Source organism: Strongylocentrotus purpuratus, unplaced genomic scaffold (assembly GCF_000002235.5).
Source record: "Strongylocentrotus purpuratus isolate Spur 01 unplaced genomic scaffold, Spur_5.0 spur5_scaffold_16, whole genome shotgun sequence".
NCBI lineage: Eukaryota > Metazoa > Echinodermata > Echinoidea > Camarodonta > Strongylocentrotidae > Strongylocentrotus > Strongylocentrotus purpuratus.
In genome coordinates, this window is record NW_022145601.1 from 6,431,517 (window position 1) to 6,449,509 (window position 17,993).

Genomic DNA, 17,993 nt, shown 5'->3' on the forward strand with positions numbered 1-17,993 from the left:
TGAATTGTATTGAACTGTCCAAACAGAGTCTGTACCACCAGACTACATGTACACTGTACACAGGAGCAGTGAGCAATCTAGCTCTAAACCAACAACAGCTCATGAAAAAAAAATTGATAAAAACTAAATGCATACAAATCACTGAGTTAAAATCTTACTAAAATTTTACCAGGTCCAAGACGAGAGGAGCTCTCGAAAACCAAAAAAGTATTTACCGGTACAGTGTTCTCCGTCCTACACTACAGCAGCTACATTGTATCAGCCTTTTCCTATGAAATATCCTCTGTATAATTTATCAACAATCTTTCTCTGTTTTTTACACATATATAATTTGTACGGGATTCAAGGAACTAATAATGTTGTGGGCAGGTCCCATTTGAATGATATTGATCAATCAGTAGGCCTACCGTATCCTGAATGTGGATAAAGAAATGCCAAAAAAATGAAAGGGAGGAATTTGAAGAAAGAAAAACAATAGGACCCCTTTACCAGAGATCTGTAAGTGCTTTCTAGCTTTCTTGCTGTGAATATTGACACAGGATACGCATAGGTGTTTAATAGTGCTTTTTGGTAAGCCATTAATCCTCATTACCCCATTGGAGAGGATTTAAAGCTGTTGGTCCCCTGGTTGCTAATGTAAGACCCAATATTACAATCCCTTCATTCACTTAATAATACAACACCCTTCAAAGATACTATGTCCCTTTTGCAGCCAACCTCAAATTCTGTAGAACTTTGCAGGAATTATGAATATGTCATGTACAGTATGTCCTATCTGTGAAATTTAAACGTTAGCAGTGTCCTAATATTCAAATTATGCAAGGAAACCTGTTTACTTGCTAGACTTCACTGTCAGACACTATTGTCAGTATTGAGTGACTGACTGGCTTTTTAATCTTCTTTGGTAATAACATACATAACATGAGCTGTAAAAGATGTGTCTACATCAATAACCCACTTCTTGTAATGGCCAAAATCAAACTGATTGAATCTTTGCGCAGCATAAATGTACGACCATGCGGTACAATAGTCTGAAAATCAAGACTATTACTTATTGGCTCTATAGCTCCTAAGTCGATATGACAACTAATAGTTGTTATTTTCCCACTTAAAGACATTTTGCAGCCCCATTGTTTTAAGGGGAGTTCTAAAGTAGTATTATCTTTCAAATGCCTTTGGAATTTAACCTTTTCATATTTTTTGGCCTGCAAAAGGGGTTAGTACATGTACATGTACCTTTAAAACAGTACTTTCTAATTAACAATCATGCACAAGCTTTCTTAGCAGTCAGGTAAAACAAACAAACAAATGAACTTACTCTTTTAATGTTTGTAAGGGTCGCCTCCCTGCTACACTGGAGTGGTATGTAGATACCATTGGGTAGCAGGCACATCAGCTCCACATTGGCATGGAGGTCTCCTTCACTCCACTGGTCAAGGTTTGGGACTGACCCTGGAGCCATTCTGACCGACTCCACCCGCCGCCGCCGGGATCCTTCTTCACAGACAAGCACAATCTGAAGTGAACTAGCGCCAACAGACTTCTGAAAGTTAAGAAAAACAGATTAAACATTGTAAGATCAATAGTCGGTCTGAGTCATCAATTGGTTAACTGATCTACATTTAAAATAATAATAATAATAATAGCTAGTTCTTACATGTACTGTATATAGCGCTCTCGGGAAGGTTACAATTGGGCTATTGGCTATTGGCTATTGGCTATTGGGCTATTGCCCTCGGCACGCCTCGGGGCAATGGCACAATTCTAACCTTCCCTTGAGCGTATAAAAACAACTATTTCTCTCAAAGCAGTCATTAATACTATATTATTACCCCGGTCATAGGATTCAGGCTTACCCGCACACAATGTATGCATATTCTCCACTCCCTGGGGAGCATTCCAGCCAGGCGTCTTTTTTACAAGCGGGTACCCATTTACACCTGGGTGGAGAGTGGCAAATGTAGATCAATGTCTTGTCAAAGTACATTAGTGCTGCGGCGGGACTTGAACCAAATCAAAAGGGCTCTTGACATACATGTACATGCTTATAAATAGAAAAAGTCAGAACTACTTGGGTGTAACTTTTCTTATATTTCACTTTACTGTATCTGTAGCTTACAAAATGTTGTAATTTTCTAATTCAGCTAACACTGAATATTCAATATTTTAATGAACCTTCTCTTTAGAAGTTCTCTGTAAACATGACATGCAGCTCAAGGCTGACTTGGTCCGTTTTACAAAGTACATGTACATGTAATCAGGTATTTACTGCATGATACAAACATCAAAATACAAAAGCAATATAACAAAGGTCACATCTCACATTCATTATATAGGATTTATATTATAAAGCTTACCGGTATATAATATTGCTGTGAGATGTTTTATCAAAGATGTGGATAAGTACAGTATAGTTATCAAAATAATTTACCGGTAGGCAATAAAATTAAATATTCAAGGATAAATCTGTTTAAATACATACACTGTAATATGAGGTACAGTGTAGAACTGGAAAGTAGAAACTATTTTTAGATCAGCTAAAGTTGAAGTTGAACCTAGCCATACATTATCTATAGCAGGATATCACCCTTACAGAAGTGTCCAAGCCTACGGTACTACTGTATTGTCAACTTTGTTACAATGTACACAACATTCTGCTATTGAACTCACTCACATGACCAAATGTACAAGGTTATCATTATAAATGATGTGACACAAACAACAATTGTATGTTGTACGAAGTGTACTTTCATGCAAGTTCAAGTGATTGCACATTCACAAATTTTTAATTGTGAGCATTTTTAACTTTCAAGAGAGCGAGATCAATAGTTACTTGTACCTGTGCATGTACTATGGTCTCTCACTTTTGATTTTTAGATAATATTTTTTCCTTCAATAACAAATTATCCAAAAATGTAAATGCTTTAGATTTGTGAGCATGATGTATGTCCCTTGAAAGACCAATGCCAGTAAATGGTGAGACTTTGGCATTAATGGCCTGCCATAGTTAAGTCCAACTTAAAGTAGATCTTAGTCTTTGTGAAACACCCTCTGGACATTTATTACTTTCTGAAGCCATTTGGATTTTTTTCTCTCTCAACCCCATGACCATACCATCTCAATCCACGAATACTTAACCCCTGCATCTGTGAGATTTTTGGCAACCCTACAAAATTTGGAGATCTTCATTCTCCATAAAAAAGAGATGTCTTGCACATCCATTTAACCAGTCACACGTCAGCCTGTTCAACACAATGAACACTTGATGAGTTAATTTTCATCAAATTCACGATAGAATCATATTTAAAATATTTCATCAGTGATCAATCTGTGTGAAAGTGGAGTTTATCCTCTTCTAAATGCTGTCAAATATACTAGCATATACAGAGACGCCAAGTTCAAAGATCAGCTAGATCTACATGTATGCGTGATATTTTCATGACTCGGCGGGCGAGGGTATAGCGATGGCGTACGTTTTAAAATCGCGCGCATGCGCGCTTCATACCTAAGAGCGTTTTTTTAGACCCTCGAATACATGACATCACGCATAATGCGGGACGCTTGGTAGCTCTGCATATACCGTATGTTATCTGTGCAGGGGTGTTAACTCAAGTACTTTATTAACACAATCGTAAACTAATCATGTGTACAGGTGTAGCTAAATTTAAATGGAAAATTTATAATAATTTCTGCAATTTAAACCTCTCGGTCTTTAGTCTTTGTCTCAGTGAATGAACTTGTAGTTAGAGGTCACTGTGAACAACATTTATCATGGTTTACACAGCTCAAACCTACAGTCTACACACGAACAGCCAATGGCGGATAGCTCACACCGGCTGCAGCTGCATGCAGGCTGCACACGAGACTGCACATATTTTGTCTATAATTTATTGTTTTGTATGAAATTATAGTTTGAACCTGCAGATTTCTTAAGTAATGCACACATGTTTAAAACGTCAAAATATACAAGACAACATGAAGTACAGTCAATAATACACAGGCTGGTCATAGCCTCATACTTGTCATACATGCTGTACAGTGAACTGTTGCAAATTATTGATTTGTTTACAACACTGTCTGGCAGAATGAAAAACAGATTGTAGATCTATCAGATAGATCTGCAAGAAAAATATCGCATAAAACTAAAAGATCGTCTATGGACTTCTAAATTATTACTCACCTATATTTTCTCCAACATCTAAAGCTCTTTGTCAGCCAGAATGAAGTGTCACCTTTGCCTTTTTGTTAACATTTCTATCTCTACCGCCGACTTGTTTACGAGTTTACAGCAATCTGTGAATGCTAGCGGTGTCCGATGATCCGCAAATTGAACCCAACGAGGAAGTGAATTTGGACAAACAACATGCTCCGATCGATAGTCTCTTTTCATGAGATCACCGAGGAGGCTGCACGTTTTGTTCGCCCGTATTGTGTGAGAGCTAGTTTTCCTACTTTGCGCAAAATTTCTGAAAGTAGCTGGTTTATACGTCTAGGTTAAAAGAACACCCACCACCGTAAAACCCCAAATGGTTGTGTAGTGGATCAGAAGGATGCATGCTATATCACGATGAGTCATTTGCTGCAGGGAAAACATTTGATTATTAAACTCGAGTTGATATTTACTTTCTTCTCATATTGTATAGAATATTTATGCGTTTAACGTTATCAAGTGCAATAAAAAATAAAATGATGACAAATCTATAGGGCAGAGCGAGCAGTCAATCGGCTGTTTTGTTGTCTGCATAAATGTTCGGCGATGGTGGTCGTGGTACCTGTGGCGGTGCTGGTGGTAGTGGTCGGATGGTAGTGGTGGGGGTGGGGGAGGGGGAATGGTAGTGATGGTGGTGGTGGTCGGGGTAGTGGTAGTAGTGGTGGTAGTGGATATATGGTGGTGGTGGTGGTGGATGTGATGGTGGCGGTGGTGGTTGTGGGACCGTGGGGGTGATGGTACGTGGTAGTGGTGTGATGGTGATTGGGATGGAAGTGGTGGTGGTGGTGGTGGTGGTAGGGGTGGTGGTGGTGGTGGTGGTGGTGGTGGTGGTGGTGGTGAGACCGTGGGGTAGTGGTGGTGGTGGTAGTGGTGATGGTGGTAGTGGTGGTGCCGGTGATGGTAGTGGTGGTGGTGGTGGTGGTGGTGGTGGTGGAGGTGGTGGTGTTGATGATGGGAGCCTGTTCCAAGCTGGAACAAAAAGCTCATAAAGTAAAGGTCAAGTTCGATTCAAGGTTTTATTTCGAAAAACATAAGAGTACAATGATGCACATGCTGCAGCTAAAAAGCTGAAATGTATGTGTTTACAATGATCGAGAATACAATATAAATAGAAAAGAATATCCATTCACAAAACGTATCTACATTATCGCACAATGAAACCATGTCAGATAAAAGACTGGTCTAAAAAGACAACTGTTCAAATACACAAATAAAAAAAGATTGGGTTTGAAAAGAAAAACTTAAAACAACACCCCAACCCTTCAATACTGGAATCCGAGACCATTGTCTGAAGTGCATTGACGACTTAAATGTCAGAATTACCCAATGGAGAGAGAGAGAGAGAGAGAGAGAGAGAGAGAGAGAGAGAGAGAGAGAGAGAGAGAGAGAGAGAGAGATATTATTAAAGCGATTGGTTTTACAAATAAATTGAGAATATTTCTATACATTTCGTAAATTAAAATTAACAATTCTTAGACTTGGTAGCCATAAAGAACACAATATTCATGCTTTTCTAAGTTAATGGCGAAATCGAAACAAAGTTTATCCCTACGTTCTTCCAACGTTAACAAATTGCACAATTCTTATAGAGCAAGATTATGTTTCATAATTAAGTCCCAATATAATTCCACATGCCCATTTTTGTATTCGTTCAACATTATCTGTTTTTTTACGCATTAGATTGGAATTAAAAAAGTGGTGCACAATACTCTAAAATTGGTCTTATGTATCCAGTATAAACAATAACGAGATCACTATTAAAACATTTCAGGTACGTAACATGACTTTGTACAACTTTCTGTTGCACTTTTTTTAACATTTCTTTTACTTGAGTATCCCATTTTAAATCACAATGAATATAAACTCCAAGAACTTTGATCACATTTTCTTCATTTAAAAATGTCTCATCAATATACAACAGTTGGTGAGTTTGATTTTTCATAAAAGAGACCGTCATAGTAATGCATTTAGTTGGGCCCCTTAAAATAATTTCCCAAGATTGTGCTCCCATCTGTGTCCCATCTCTGATTAGTGATGAGTGTCAGTGTCACACAGACAATCTTTTGCTCAGAAACCGATATTGAAATCAACATCACCAACAACAGCAAATGAAGGAAAGCCTGGGCGTATCCAGTATATTTTAAGTGGAGGTGTTTTTTTGCCCAATTCGTGAGAAAATTTTACCTTAACATACACCCCCCCCTTCCGTCCCCATTGAGCAAAAAAAATAATTATATTTTTACTTTTGGGGGCCATGGGTGGAGGGGGGGGGGGGGGTAATGCAATAGATAAACACAGATAAAGGATTCTTTAAAATTGTAAAACATCTCCCTTTTGCCAAGGATGGGGGTGGTGTGTGAACAATTAAAATACCCCCTGTTTGCACAAAAAGGGGGTGTACACCCCCCTTGATACGCCAATGAAGGACAGTAGGTAATAACTTTTACAAATGCCGGGTCCTGAATTCACGGGGGGGGGGGGGACACAAGTGTGAATATCTCCGAAGGAGAGAGAAAAATACATTTCACAGGAATGTCTTTGCAGGGTCTAGAATGGCCGCTGGTGGAACAAATGGGTCCATTAAAAAAAAAACTTTACATGACTTCTCGGGTAATAGGCCATTTTCGTAATGTAACCAAATTTAATGCATAGGTCTTTGTGAAGTGCCTCAATACAAATTATTTCATTCACCTGATAGGAATAATAGTATTTCAATAGTCAGAATGCAACTGCATATATTAAGTGTTACTATTGGTAGGTCAAGCCATAATGTTTGTCCAACCTGGCAACCGACTAATGTATGCAGTTAGGATTCTGTCTATTGAAATACTATTATTCTTACATAAGGTGAATGAAATAGTTTGTATTGAAGCATTTCACAAAGACCTGTGCATTAAATTTGGTTACATTACGAAAATGGCCTATTGATCGACCTTCGTGTAAACTATCGAACGTCTTCTTCTTTCTCTTTTACTACTACTACTACTACTACTACTACTACTAATACTAATACTACTCCTTCTTCTTCTTCTCTTTTCTCCTCCTCCTAAAAAAAATGAAACTATGCAATAATAAAACACGGCGTGCCATTGCCCCCACCCCTCACCACCCCCCCCCCCCCCACCCCCAAATGGAAAAGGCAGAAATTTGTTTCAAATGGGGATTTTTAGAATCCATATTATCGCAGAGGGCGCAATAACATTGTACATTTTCCGTGTCAACAAAACTGGCTTAGGTCAGGATCGAGAAAGTGACAGGTATTGATTGTTGAGAAATAATTCAAAATAAACGGAAATTAGCCTCATTCAGCAGCGGGAAAACGGCCCATCATGGCGCTGGACATGCCTAGTTATATGACATATATGACATTATATGTCATATCAGCCAGTATTGTGACGACGAACACCCGATCAGCGACGCATTGGAAGCTGCAGGAGAGTTCGACTGGCGAGTTCCTTGTACGGCCTGTCAGCGAGGAAGACACGGGGAAACTCTCCACTGAGGATCCGGTGATGAGTATACTGGCACAGAAATATGGATTTGGAGAACCCTTACTGAATACGAATGATCAAGAATGTTTATCTTGCGGAAAAACAGAAGATGGAGGAATTTTAGAGTACGTTCATGTTGTGTAGAAATTAATTAACTAGAATTGTAGTTGTACTTCTAGTCAGAAAGAGCAAATGCATGGTGAAACTGAATTCTGAAACATGTCAAATTCAAGTTTAGATCTAACTTTAAATTGTCACAAAATTGGGACTAAATATCATGTCGATATACTAATTGGAAAAGTCAAAATTGTGATTTGTGAATGCAGAAGTGATCCTCAAAAGATGTCTGTATTTTGATTGGGTGACTCTCTGTGTCATGGCAATTGATGTTGATGAATTTGAACAAATTATCATGTGGTTATTTTTATCTGAACCAAAACTTGTCTAGATCTAGACTAGATGAACATGTTTGTTTCGGAATCTTCCATTTGCTCACCTTTTGATTGTATAATATAAAGTAGAATAAAAAATTTATTATTAATTCTGCCATTGTGAATGGTAGAAATAGGTAGACGTCATCTGCATCTGAGCTGAGGGATTCGTCCTTTTCTTCGGTGACAATTGCTTCACGCCTATTTTGCAAAAGTATAGGATTTGGATTGCATTTGGGGTTTCCCAAAATCCAAATGGTGCCCCCCCCCCTCTCATAATCTAGGTCTTTACAGTACACTCCCCCCCCCCCCCCCATTCTATTTTTTAACATAGGGCTAATGCATGTATCACTCCGGACCCCCTTCCAAGGAGCCCTGGGATAGGATTCGGGTTGGGTGTACAGGGTGTGGTCCAGGGTTGATGTTCAGAATACGGTTAGTGTAGGAAAAAGCTGTGGAGCAAATGTCGCAGTACTCGAGGAGCATGCCTTGTACAACCGTCGTTGTAACTTAAAACAACTTCCAGACCTTGTCATTAGGTTTTACAGCTGGTACATGTTTGGACCAATCTTCATTCTGTAACTGATTTGATTTTTTTCCCCCCTCCTTTTCTTTTTCCAGAGTTAACATAATTCAACTTTTATAAATGTAATGCTTCCTGGGAGAAATTTCAATTTTTTAAAACATATTTGTGGCTTACACCCAGTAAATAAGATTGATTGATCGATCTTTATTTAAAAACTAGTCAGAAAAAATCTTGGAACCAAGATTCAATTTGTAATTATTCTGGAGCATCATTATATTCAGAAGTTTGACAAGACAAGAAATATGGCCCTGTCAAATATTAGCTTTAGTTTTATTTATCCTGCTGGGGTGTATCGCCACGAAGAAACCAACATGACAGTAATAACTGTCTGCGATCTACATACAGAGATGTAATGGAACTGACAATTGCAATCTTATGAGACATCTGTATTTAATATCAATACTAACACCCCCCAAAAAACCTTAACCACTCTCCATTAGATTTATTCTAACTTGCACAATAACACACAGGTTTTGAGGCTAAACCTGTTCGATGTAAACAGATTATGTGAGAATATAACTACAAATAAATACAAATGATGAATTGAAATATGTTTAATTTGTATGAAACAATTTTGTTGTTTATGCTCTCCAAGAATTCCTCAATTTTGCTTAGCATAATAAAAGAAAATGCTCAAAAGAATAATTTACATGAGTGATGGTTGAAAATGACATTAAATAGTGTACCTTATATAGAAACGAAAGAAAAATACATTACAAATCAAAATAGTCCGTAATAAGTTAAGAACATCATAAGTTAAGAACGATTATTTTTTTGTTTGTTAAATGAATAGTTGAATACCCTGTTAAATTGAATTGAATTGAATATGTTCATGGAGTAAATTTGTTGACCTTTTTTTCCCCTTTAATTTATTTATTTCATTTCATTCAATTCTTTCATCTTGAGATGTTCAAAATTTGAGATCTTCATGTGTCAAACTGTTTGAAGAGCACTATCTCTCAAACCTCTAACCACTTCTCTCTTGTTTTCTCTTCCTTGTATGCAGGCTTAGCAACCCATCAGACCCATTGCATTGTGGGAAGCATGCCAATAAGACAGACTACGACAGTTTAAATGGTATAGCAGACCGATGGAAACATCCCAGCATACCAGAGCCAGAAGTAGCCCTCATATTTAAGAGAAGCGATTCGGATCAGGTCGATATGTCGCTGCTGGAAAACTCGCTCAGAGAAACTATAAAACTTGTGAGTATACATCCAACATCATGGTTCTATCGTATAAAGAATTGGAATTAGAATAAGGTAATTGCATTCCCCCAATTAAACTCATAATTGCCTACCTGCAAGATCTCATGCAGTTTTGATTTAAATTATGATTTAACTCAAGTTCAGTTGATCTATGTAGATCAGTTGCAACTCTTTATAAGACAGGGCCCTCTGATGGATATTAATAGGCCATTTTCACACTGTAAACAAAGTTAATGCTACGTCGTTATAAAGTGCCTTGATTCAAATCAGTTCATGCATATATTACAAATAATTGTACCTCTGTAGGAAGAACGCGAATTGCATACAGTGTACGTTAATTGTTGGTAGGTAGTCTGACAAATATTTTGGCTGTCTCTACCTAATGAAACAAGGTATACTGCATGCAACTTGCATTCTGAGTTTTCTGACTATTGAAATACAGTTATTTATAACAGGTTAACAAAATAGTTCATAACTAGGCATCTCACAAAGAAGTAAGCATTAAATTATATCATTCTACAAAAAAGTGCAATTGGGCAGTGTTGTTTTTATTTGTGGGACACAACTGACCTGTCCCCCCCCCCCCCCCCTCCCTTCCTCACTCTCATTTTGAAAACACATTCATTGTACCATGAGTTCACAGCCACAATATTTTACATGAAAAGCACCTAAAGAACATGCCTGTAACCTTTGTAGCTGCTATTGGGTGTATGGTACCTGTTACTTAGTACTTTGTACTTTCACACTTTGGGATTCAAAGGTTTTCTTTAAGAGTGTGCAGAAATTTGGGTCTGACTATTGTGACTCAGATAATCAACCTGTTAAATGATGCCTGTGGCAATAAGCCCTGACTTTTGGTAGGTCTTAAAACATATCTCAATTGTGTTTATAATTTACACACATCATTTCTTAAATTTATTATCTGTTGGGTTGAAATGAGTACTGGTCCTACCTTTTTCTTACCCTTTATATATCTGTGCATTCTGTCTGCAAACAGTTCACTAGAATCTTGGAATCAGATACAGATTACATAACACATACACATACATATAGGCTAAAGTAAGTACTAGTAGTTCCCTAAATTAATTTCACTTCCAACATTGCATCTGCATGTGTTCCAGAAGGTCTCTTATTTTTCATTTTCTTTTTGCTTGTCATCTGCAGAATCCCTCATCTTTAGCCGTCTTAAATCAAGTAGGTAATTTCTGGAGGATCAAAGGCAACACGTATCTGGCTATCGAGTGTTTCCGCAAAGCCATCTCCCTTTCACCGACCAACCCTGACATCCTGCTCAACCTAGCGAGGGTGCTCTTCAATCTCCAGTACCACTCCGACGCTCTCTTTCTAACGCAGAAATCTCTCCAGTTCAAGACGCCCGACCAAAACTCGTGGCTCCAACACTTTACGCTGGGTGAGATATTCAAGGTGCTTGGTAACTACGCAGAGGCAGGGGTTCACTTTAGATATGCCCTGGATCTGAACCCCACGTTCCAGCCTGCAGAAGCGCATCTACGGGAAATAGAACAGCCTACGCAGACAAACGCCACTATTTATACCATCCTCATCATCGGGTTTTTAATTGTAGCGGTCTGTGTTGCGCTTTACGTTGTCACAGAGGTTTACATGAATGAAAATCCGTTGAGAAGGTCTCCTAAAATGGCAGTTCCGTGGGACAGGTCAAAGTTCCCTATGTTGAAGAGCAAGCGAGGAGGGTCGTATTAGCTCACAGGGATACGCTTTCGACTCCCTCTATACATGGTACTAATGGAGGAGAGGAAGGCTCTCCAGGTAGAGTTGTTTTTCATTTTAATGTGACAAGTTATCAGCCTAGAATTGAAAGAAGAAAAGGTATAACATTAACAGATTTGCTGACCTCGAAAAAGACTGTAACAGTTTTCTACATTTTCATACATGATAAGTGATTATTTCTGTTAAACCCATATTCTTTCAAACGCAAGAGGAAAAAAGATGCTATCCGTTATCTCCCATACATTGTTCCAAATTGGAATCAAGTTTTTCACTGTGAAAGCCACATAGTAGACGGGGTCCATGAATATTGCATCATAATTCGCTAACACCAGATCAGGTTGAATTACTAATTTGTGTGTGCATAGGCTTCTGAAGCAGTGCCCTGCACCCTAGCTTACGGCTATAAGGAATTCTCATCATGATACCAAATTTCCCTCAACCTCGATATATGGAGGCAAGTTGGAATAATATCTGGTGGGGGCAACAGGTTCGATACTTGAGAGAACTGTGCACACGCACACAGACACATTAATTGGTAATTCAACCTTATCTGGTGTCGGTGCATTATGATGTAATACACATGGACACTTACTACTATGTGGCTCAAAAAATATGATAGAAAGAAATAGATACAGGGGTAGGCTCCATTGACTTAGTCATGACACCAGATTGAAGAGAACCATACATTGTGCAGTTGTTTGTGTTACTCCACAGTAAAGAACAGGGTCAAAGTGTAACAAGTCATGTCCAGGGACCCGTTTCACAAAGCCTTTTTGTTCAATGACAAATGATAAAATTCAGCGACAAATCTGCTGATAACCAATCAGAAGCAAGGAATTCAGTAGCTTATAACAAAAACTGTCATTTGTCACTGATGACAAGTTTTGTGAAATGGGGCCATGATGGCTCCTAATTTCAGATTTATCAAGAAGGGTTTTGCTTAGCATCTGGGGAACAGACAGCATTAGGAATTTTAAATCCACTAAGAAATTTGGTTAAATAAAATCACTTTATGTTAGAAGTAGAAGACATGTTTTGAAATATATTATTTCCTTACAACATTGTCCCTCAAACCTTATCTGATAGAATTCAAGGAATTCGAATGGGTTAATCAAAATTTGTCCCAGGCATAGTTTTGCCTGTTTAGCTTTACAACACAAAAATAATTAAGTAATAGGAATATTCATGAACTTTCTGATAACCCTAACTTGGTTGGTAGTAGTTTGCAGACACAAACCCTTGTCAGTTACTGTGCGTAACGGTGTCTGCTCTGTGAGACTAGGCTGACTGCATACTGCACACTGTGCCATGTACTGAAGCTGCTCTGGACATGGCCAGAGATAGGCTCTGCTCAAGGCTTTAAGAACTGTGGTACATTGTCATGTTAGAGTCTCTGCCTGCATATTAGGTTGGTGGCCCTGTAAAAATGATTCCAGTAGAACTGGATGACTGTTTGTGTTGGGTTATGCCTTAAAATCGAACTACATACATAGAATTGTAAACCCTAAAGCAATTTGAATGTTAATCATGAAGTGTAATTGACTGGTATGCAGAATAATCAGACCCAGTAATATGGGGGGGGGGGGGGTGTCTAGAGATCCATTAGCATAGCGTACAAAAGGCAGGATATTTTTACCAACATTGCTACCACTGCTAAATGTATTTTCAATTGCGCCATCCTTCGGTGAGGGCATACATTGAGCAATTCCTGATTCCTGTACCCAAGCATAATCACACGCATGTCATCAGTTGGTGATGCATTGTGGAACATGGCTGTCAACACATTGGGACATTGTGAGCAGCAGATGGCAGTATGTTTATGAATCTGAAGTAGTGTCGGTACAATTCCCTGCCTTTAAGAGAGATGGTTATGACACTTGTAAAGACGCGTACACGACACAACTTCCGCTGTCAAGACTATTTCTCATCAATTAGCTGTATACTTTAGGTTAAAATTCATTTTGAAAGAAAATACATGACTGACCAACACCCTAGGCAACATAAAGTGTAAAGAATGAATAATTGCTGCATTTTTTTTATAACACAGATTCCTTCTCTATGTGAGATTGATACATGTGATGTGCTGTTACTTAAATCACCTTTTTTTTTCTCTTTTTCATCTCTGGTAGCAAAATTTGGAGTGGGGAGTTGTGGTTTTAGTCTCGGTAGGTTCTAATATTGTCTTCTTCACTTAGGGTATTTTACTGTTCTACAAACTGAAATATTTCTTGACTCATCTGCTATGTTTGAAGTTAGAAAAACATGTTGGATTTTAGATCAATGAATGTAAGGATTACAGAGATGATAAAATGTCTTTTTTATTGTGTAAACTCCTTCTCGGGGGGGGGGGGGGGGAGGCAAATTCCTACTTGTATTTGAACTTTGAACAATTCGTCCTAAGATATAAAAGGGCTTTTGATATATTGTTTTGTATTTTCTTCCCAGCAAAACAAAGCATGTATGGGCACCGTGAATAATAACAGGCATAAAGATAAACTCTGTAAGGTTATTTTTTAAATGATAACACTTAAAGGTGTTGGTAGGTGAAAGTAGGAATTACAAAGAAACACAATGATAGTTTGAAGAGAAGATATAGAAACCATTAAATCAAATCAAATCAACTTAAATCCAATTAAAGTTGCTCATACGTGGGTATATGGAGGGTAGCACACTGATGTACGCACTGGAGGCGGGAGCGTAATTCCCGTTGGCTCAGTTTTATATAGTAATCGCTAAATTGCCTACTTCACGAAGGACTATATACCCATGCATGAACATCTTTTAAGTATATGAAGCTGGCTGCGCATGCCTTGTCGTTACCATCGTGCAATTCTAGAACATTCATGAATACACAGGATAGACCAAATACAATCCAAGGTCAGTGAAGCAACTTGTTTGCTAGATGGTGCGATGGCCCAACAAAAGGTTTAATTTTTTTGAAAAACAGTAAATGGAACACAAGATGGAGTCATTTTGCATGCCAATGAGGGCTGCTCAAAACGTTGGTTGACTCTTTAGGCCCATCTTCATCAGCTCAAGTTTGCCAAATAACCTGCTATTTTCAGACTCAGGATATTTTCTCATAGCTGGAAATTGCATCTTCACCAGACCAACTGTATGCTCATCACAAACTAGCTCGGACGAGCGCAAATTAGCCCGCTATTTCTCAAATAGCGGGATATATTGGAAACGAGACCAACATTTCTGATTTCCGCTGATGAAGATGCAAATTAACTGGATAATTTGGGATCGGGATAATTAAAATAGCTGGTTATTTGGCAAACTCAAGCTGATGAAAACAGGCCTTTTGTGTCTGGCCTTTTTTGCTCTCTACTGTTGCAGGATACCTTTTGAAATTTCAATTAATTGAATTACTAAGTAATTGGTACAAGGGATTGATGCCTTGTGTGCAGCCAGCATTGTGAAGTATTACTATACGCCTCTCCCCTTCTCTCTCATTCATTCCAAAATAACAGTTATTTTAAACAAGTCAAGTTTTTCCGCTATCATGGGGACTACACATAAAAGCATGTTGTATTAAATGATATTCATTTCAACAGTCCAAACTGTATTTAGAGAAATAGTTGACATGACAGCTACTTTTCTCAATTATTTCCAAGTCATTGTGAAGCACTGTAATGCTACTTATTCTGATTCTGATTTCTATTTGCGCAAAATCTTGGCAAAGTGGATATCACTTACCAGTTTTTTAATAAGTTTTCCTATATATTATGTCCTTTAAGTGAGACATTAGCAAGTACTGTACTGGATAACTTTAATTTATGAGTTTCATTTTCTTAATCTGTAAATTTTATCCTGATCCTGTGATGATAAAGTTTCATACTTTGCAAGTGTAACATTTAAATATCCAAAGAGGATATTAGTAGGGTCAGTGTATTTCCAACAACTTTTTATGATCTTCTTTTTTTCAGGCTGCAATAAACCATTTTCATACTGTGAAAAATTAAGCGTGGTATATTTTGCTCTTTGTAGTCATGTTTATGTGTAATCTGTACATAATAATTTATTGGAGTGATAGAACCTATAATAGGAGTGGTGGTGGTGGTAGTAGTAGTAGTACATGTAGTGGTGGTGGTGGTGGTGGTGGTAGTGGTGGTAATAGTAGTAGTAGTAGTAGTAGTAGTAGTAGTAGTAGTAGTAGTGGTGTAGTAGTAGTGGTAGTAGTAGTAGTAGTAGTAGTAGTAGTAGTAGTAGTAGTAGTAGTAGTAGTAGTGCAAATTTGTTTGCATTATTCTCCACCCATGCAACCCTGCCCCTCCCCCCCCCCCCTCCCTAAATTTAGGGCACATTTTCTATATTCTGTACGACCCATTTGTCTTTCCATTATAGTACACTGCACAATTGTGAGCTGACTCTGAGCAGTATAGTCAATCGAAGGAAATGTAGCAATTAGGCTGATTGTGTTTAGGATGCGAGTTATTAAACCTATACACTGTAAGAGTTGGCTTACAGGTTTGCACAAAGAATGGATACCATACTAAATACTATGATCATTAGTGATCATGCATTAATTTCTAGCCATTGACTTTCATGTAAATAAATAATGGGTTTGCTAGCATGCACATGCACTATGGATTAGATTCAAAACAAATTAGCGTGTACCAATACCGTACAATGCAATTACATTAATTAGCAATCAACAGAAAACCGACTCGCTCTGCCATTTATAGATGGAGGTTTCAAATGGGCAACAAATAACAACATAAAAGTGTATTAGTTGATTTATCATTATTATTAGAAGTAGTAGTAGTAGTAGAAGTAGTAGTAGTAGTATCAATAGCAGTAGTAGTAGTAGTAGTAGTAGTAGCAGTCGCAGTAGCAGTAGCAGCAGTAGTAGTAGTAGTAGTAGTAGTAGTAGTAGTAGTAGTAGTATCAATAGCAGTAGTAGTAGTAGTAGTAGCAGTAGCAGTAGAAGCAGCAGTAGTAGTAGTAGTAGTAGTAGTAGTAGTAGTAGTAGTCAGGCGCGGATCCAGGATTTCTTAGGGGAGGGGGCCCAACTTTTTTTTTTTTTTTACTCCCGAAAATTTGAAAATCGCGCCGGCCGAAATGTCGCTCAGTGGGGGGGGGGGGGGGGGGGGGGGGGGGGGGGGGGGTGGGGGGAGGGGGGTGGGGGGTAGTGAGTACAATTTTTTTTTTTTTTTTTTTTGCTCCCGAAAATTTGAAAATCGCGCCGGGGGGGGGGGGGGGGGGGGTAGTGGGCAAATTTTTTTTTTTGGGGTCCTCGAAAAATTTTCAATTTGCACCCTCCCCCCCCCCCCCCCCTTGAGCGCCAGGGGGGGGGGGGGGCCCAACCCCCTAAAAAGGTAAAAATCACGTGAATTTACATGATTTTTTTTCTCAAGTGGGGGGGGGGGGCCAGGCCCCCCCCTGGATCCGCCACTGGTAGTAGTAGTAGTATCAATAGCAGCCGTAGTAGCAGTAGCAGCAGCAGCAGCAGTAGTAGTAGTAGTAGTAGTAGTAGTTGTAGTAGTAGTAGTATCAATAGCAGTAGTAGTAGTAGCAGTAGCAGTACCAGTTGCAGTAGTAGTAGTAGTAGTAGTATAGTAGTAGTAGTAGTAGTAGTAGTAGTACTATTATTACTCATTGCGTTTGTTTTTACTTGTTGCTGCTGAGTGGTCCATTATGTTGTTTCTCTGTACACGTGAGAGCCGACTTGTAAGGGATGCACTGCCGATGTAAACGTGTGTATGTGTGTGGAGGGAGGGGTGGAAGCGTGGGGGGGGGGGTGGAAGCGTAAAATGCCTTTGTACCAGATTACATCTGGCATTGTAATTTTGAAAATCTTGTTAACTGGATTCACTTGCAGGGTGGACTCGCCAGCATATTATTATCTACTCTTTTTTTTTTTGGGGGGGGGGGGAGTATTGTTTAATATATATTGATAATTATCATATAGTGACGTAATAAACCTCTTGATGTGCACATTTGGGCCAAGGAAAATAAACTTCCAACTTTAAATTGTAGACATTGGGTAATCATGTCACACTCTTGAATTTGTCTTATGGGAGGGAGGGGGGGGGGGGGGTCCACATCTGGTTTAGAGTTTGGAATGAAGTTCAACAAACTGTTCATTGCAATGATGAAATATCGAGACCTACATTAACAATGTGGTCGATAAGCTTCCGTTGCTATTTTAGCAGTATTTTCCGAGAGAGAAAGAGGGTTGGTTAACTGCCAATGTTTTCAATTCAGTTTAGTATGTCGTTCACATGTTTCAAGCACACAAATCGTACTACTCATAAATTCACGATTTACCATTTTTTTCCCCATTTTTTTTTTTTTGGGGGGGGGGGGGGT

The 17,993-nt window shown here is 38.6% G+C and overlaps 2 protein-coding genes across 3 annotated transcripts in view; one reads left to right on the plus strand and one right to left on the minus strand.

Annotated features, from left to right (window-relative positions):
- Positions 1 to 4,345, minus strand: part of LOC588097 (phosphatidylinositol 4,5-bisphosphate 3-kinase catalytic subunit beta isoform) — a 48,300-nt gene extending 43,955 nt beyond the window's left edge. Inside the window, exons 1-2 of one of the 2 annotated variants that reach the window (XM_030986624.1) lie at positions 4,181 to 4,345; positions 1,319 to 1,540 (exon numbers count right to left, since the gene is read on the minus strand). In XM_030986624.1, coding sequence (XP_030842484.1) covers positions 1,319 to 1,462 — 144 coding nt within the window. In that variant the 5' untranslated portion in view covers positions 1,463 to 1,540; positions 4,181 to 4,345. Of the gene's footprint in view, positions 1 to 1,318; positions 1,544 to 4,180 lie in introns of both variants that reach the window. The other variant, XM_030986622.1, reaches the window with a different exon arrangement.
- Positions 4,346 to 7,409: 3,064 nt separating this feature from the next.
- On the plus strand, positions 7,410 to 15,643 carry LOC577463. Its single transcript, XM_777691.5, has 3 exons — positions 7,410 to 7,826; positions 9,725 to 9,923; positions 11,091 to 15,643. The coding sequence occupies exons 1-3, from the start codon at positions 7,540 to 7,542 to the stop codon at positions 11,646 to 11,648; spliced, it is 1,044 nt and encodes a 347-aa protein (XP_782784.1). The 5' UTR covers positions 7,410 to 7,539; the 3' UTR covers positions 11,649 to 15,643.
- The last annotated feature ends 2,350 nt before the right edge of the window (positions 15,644 to 17,993 follow it).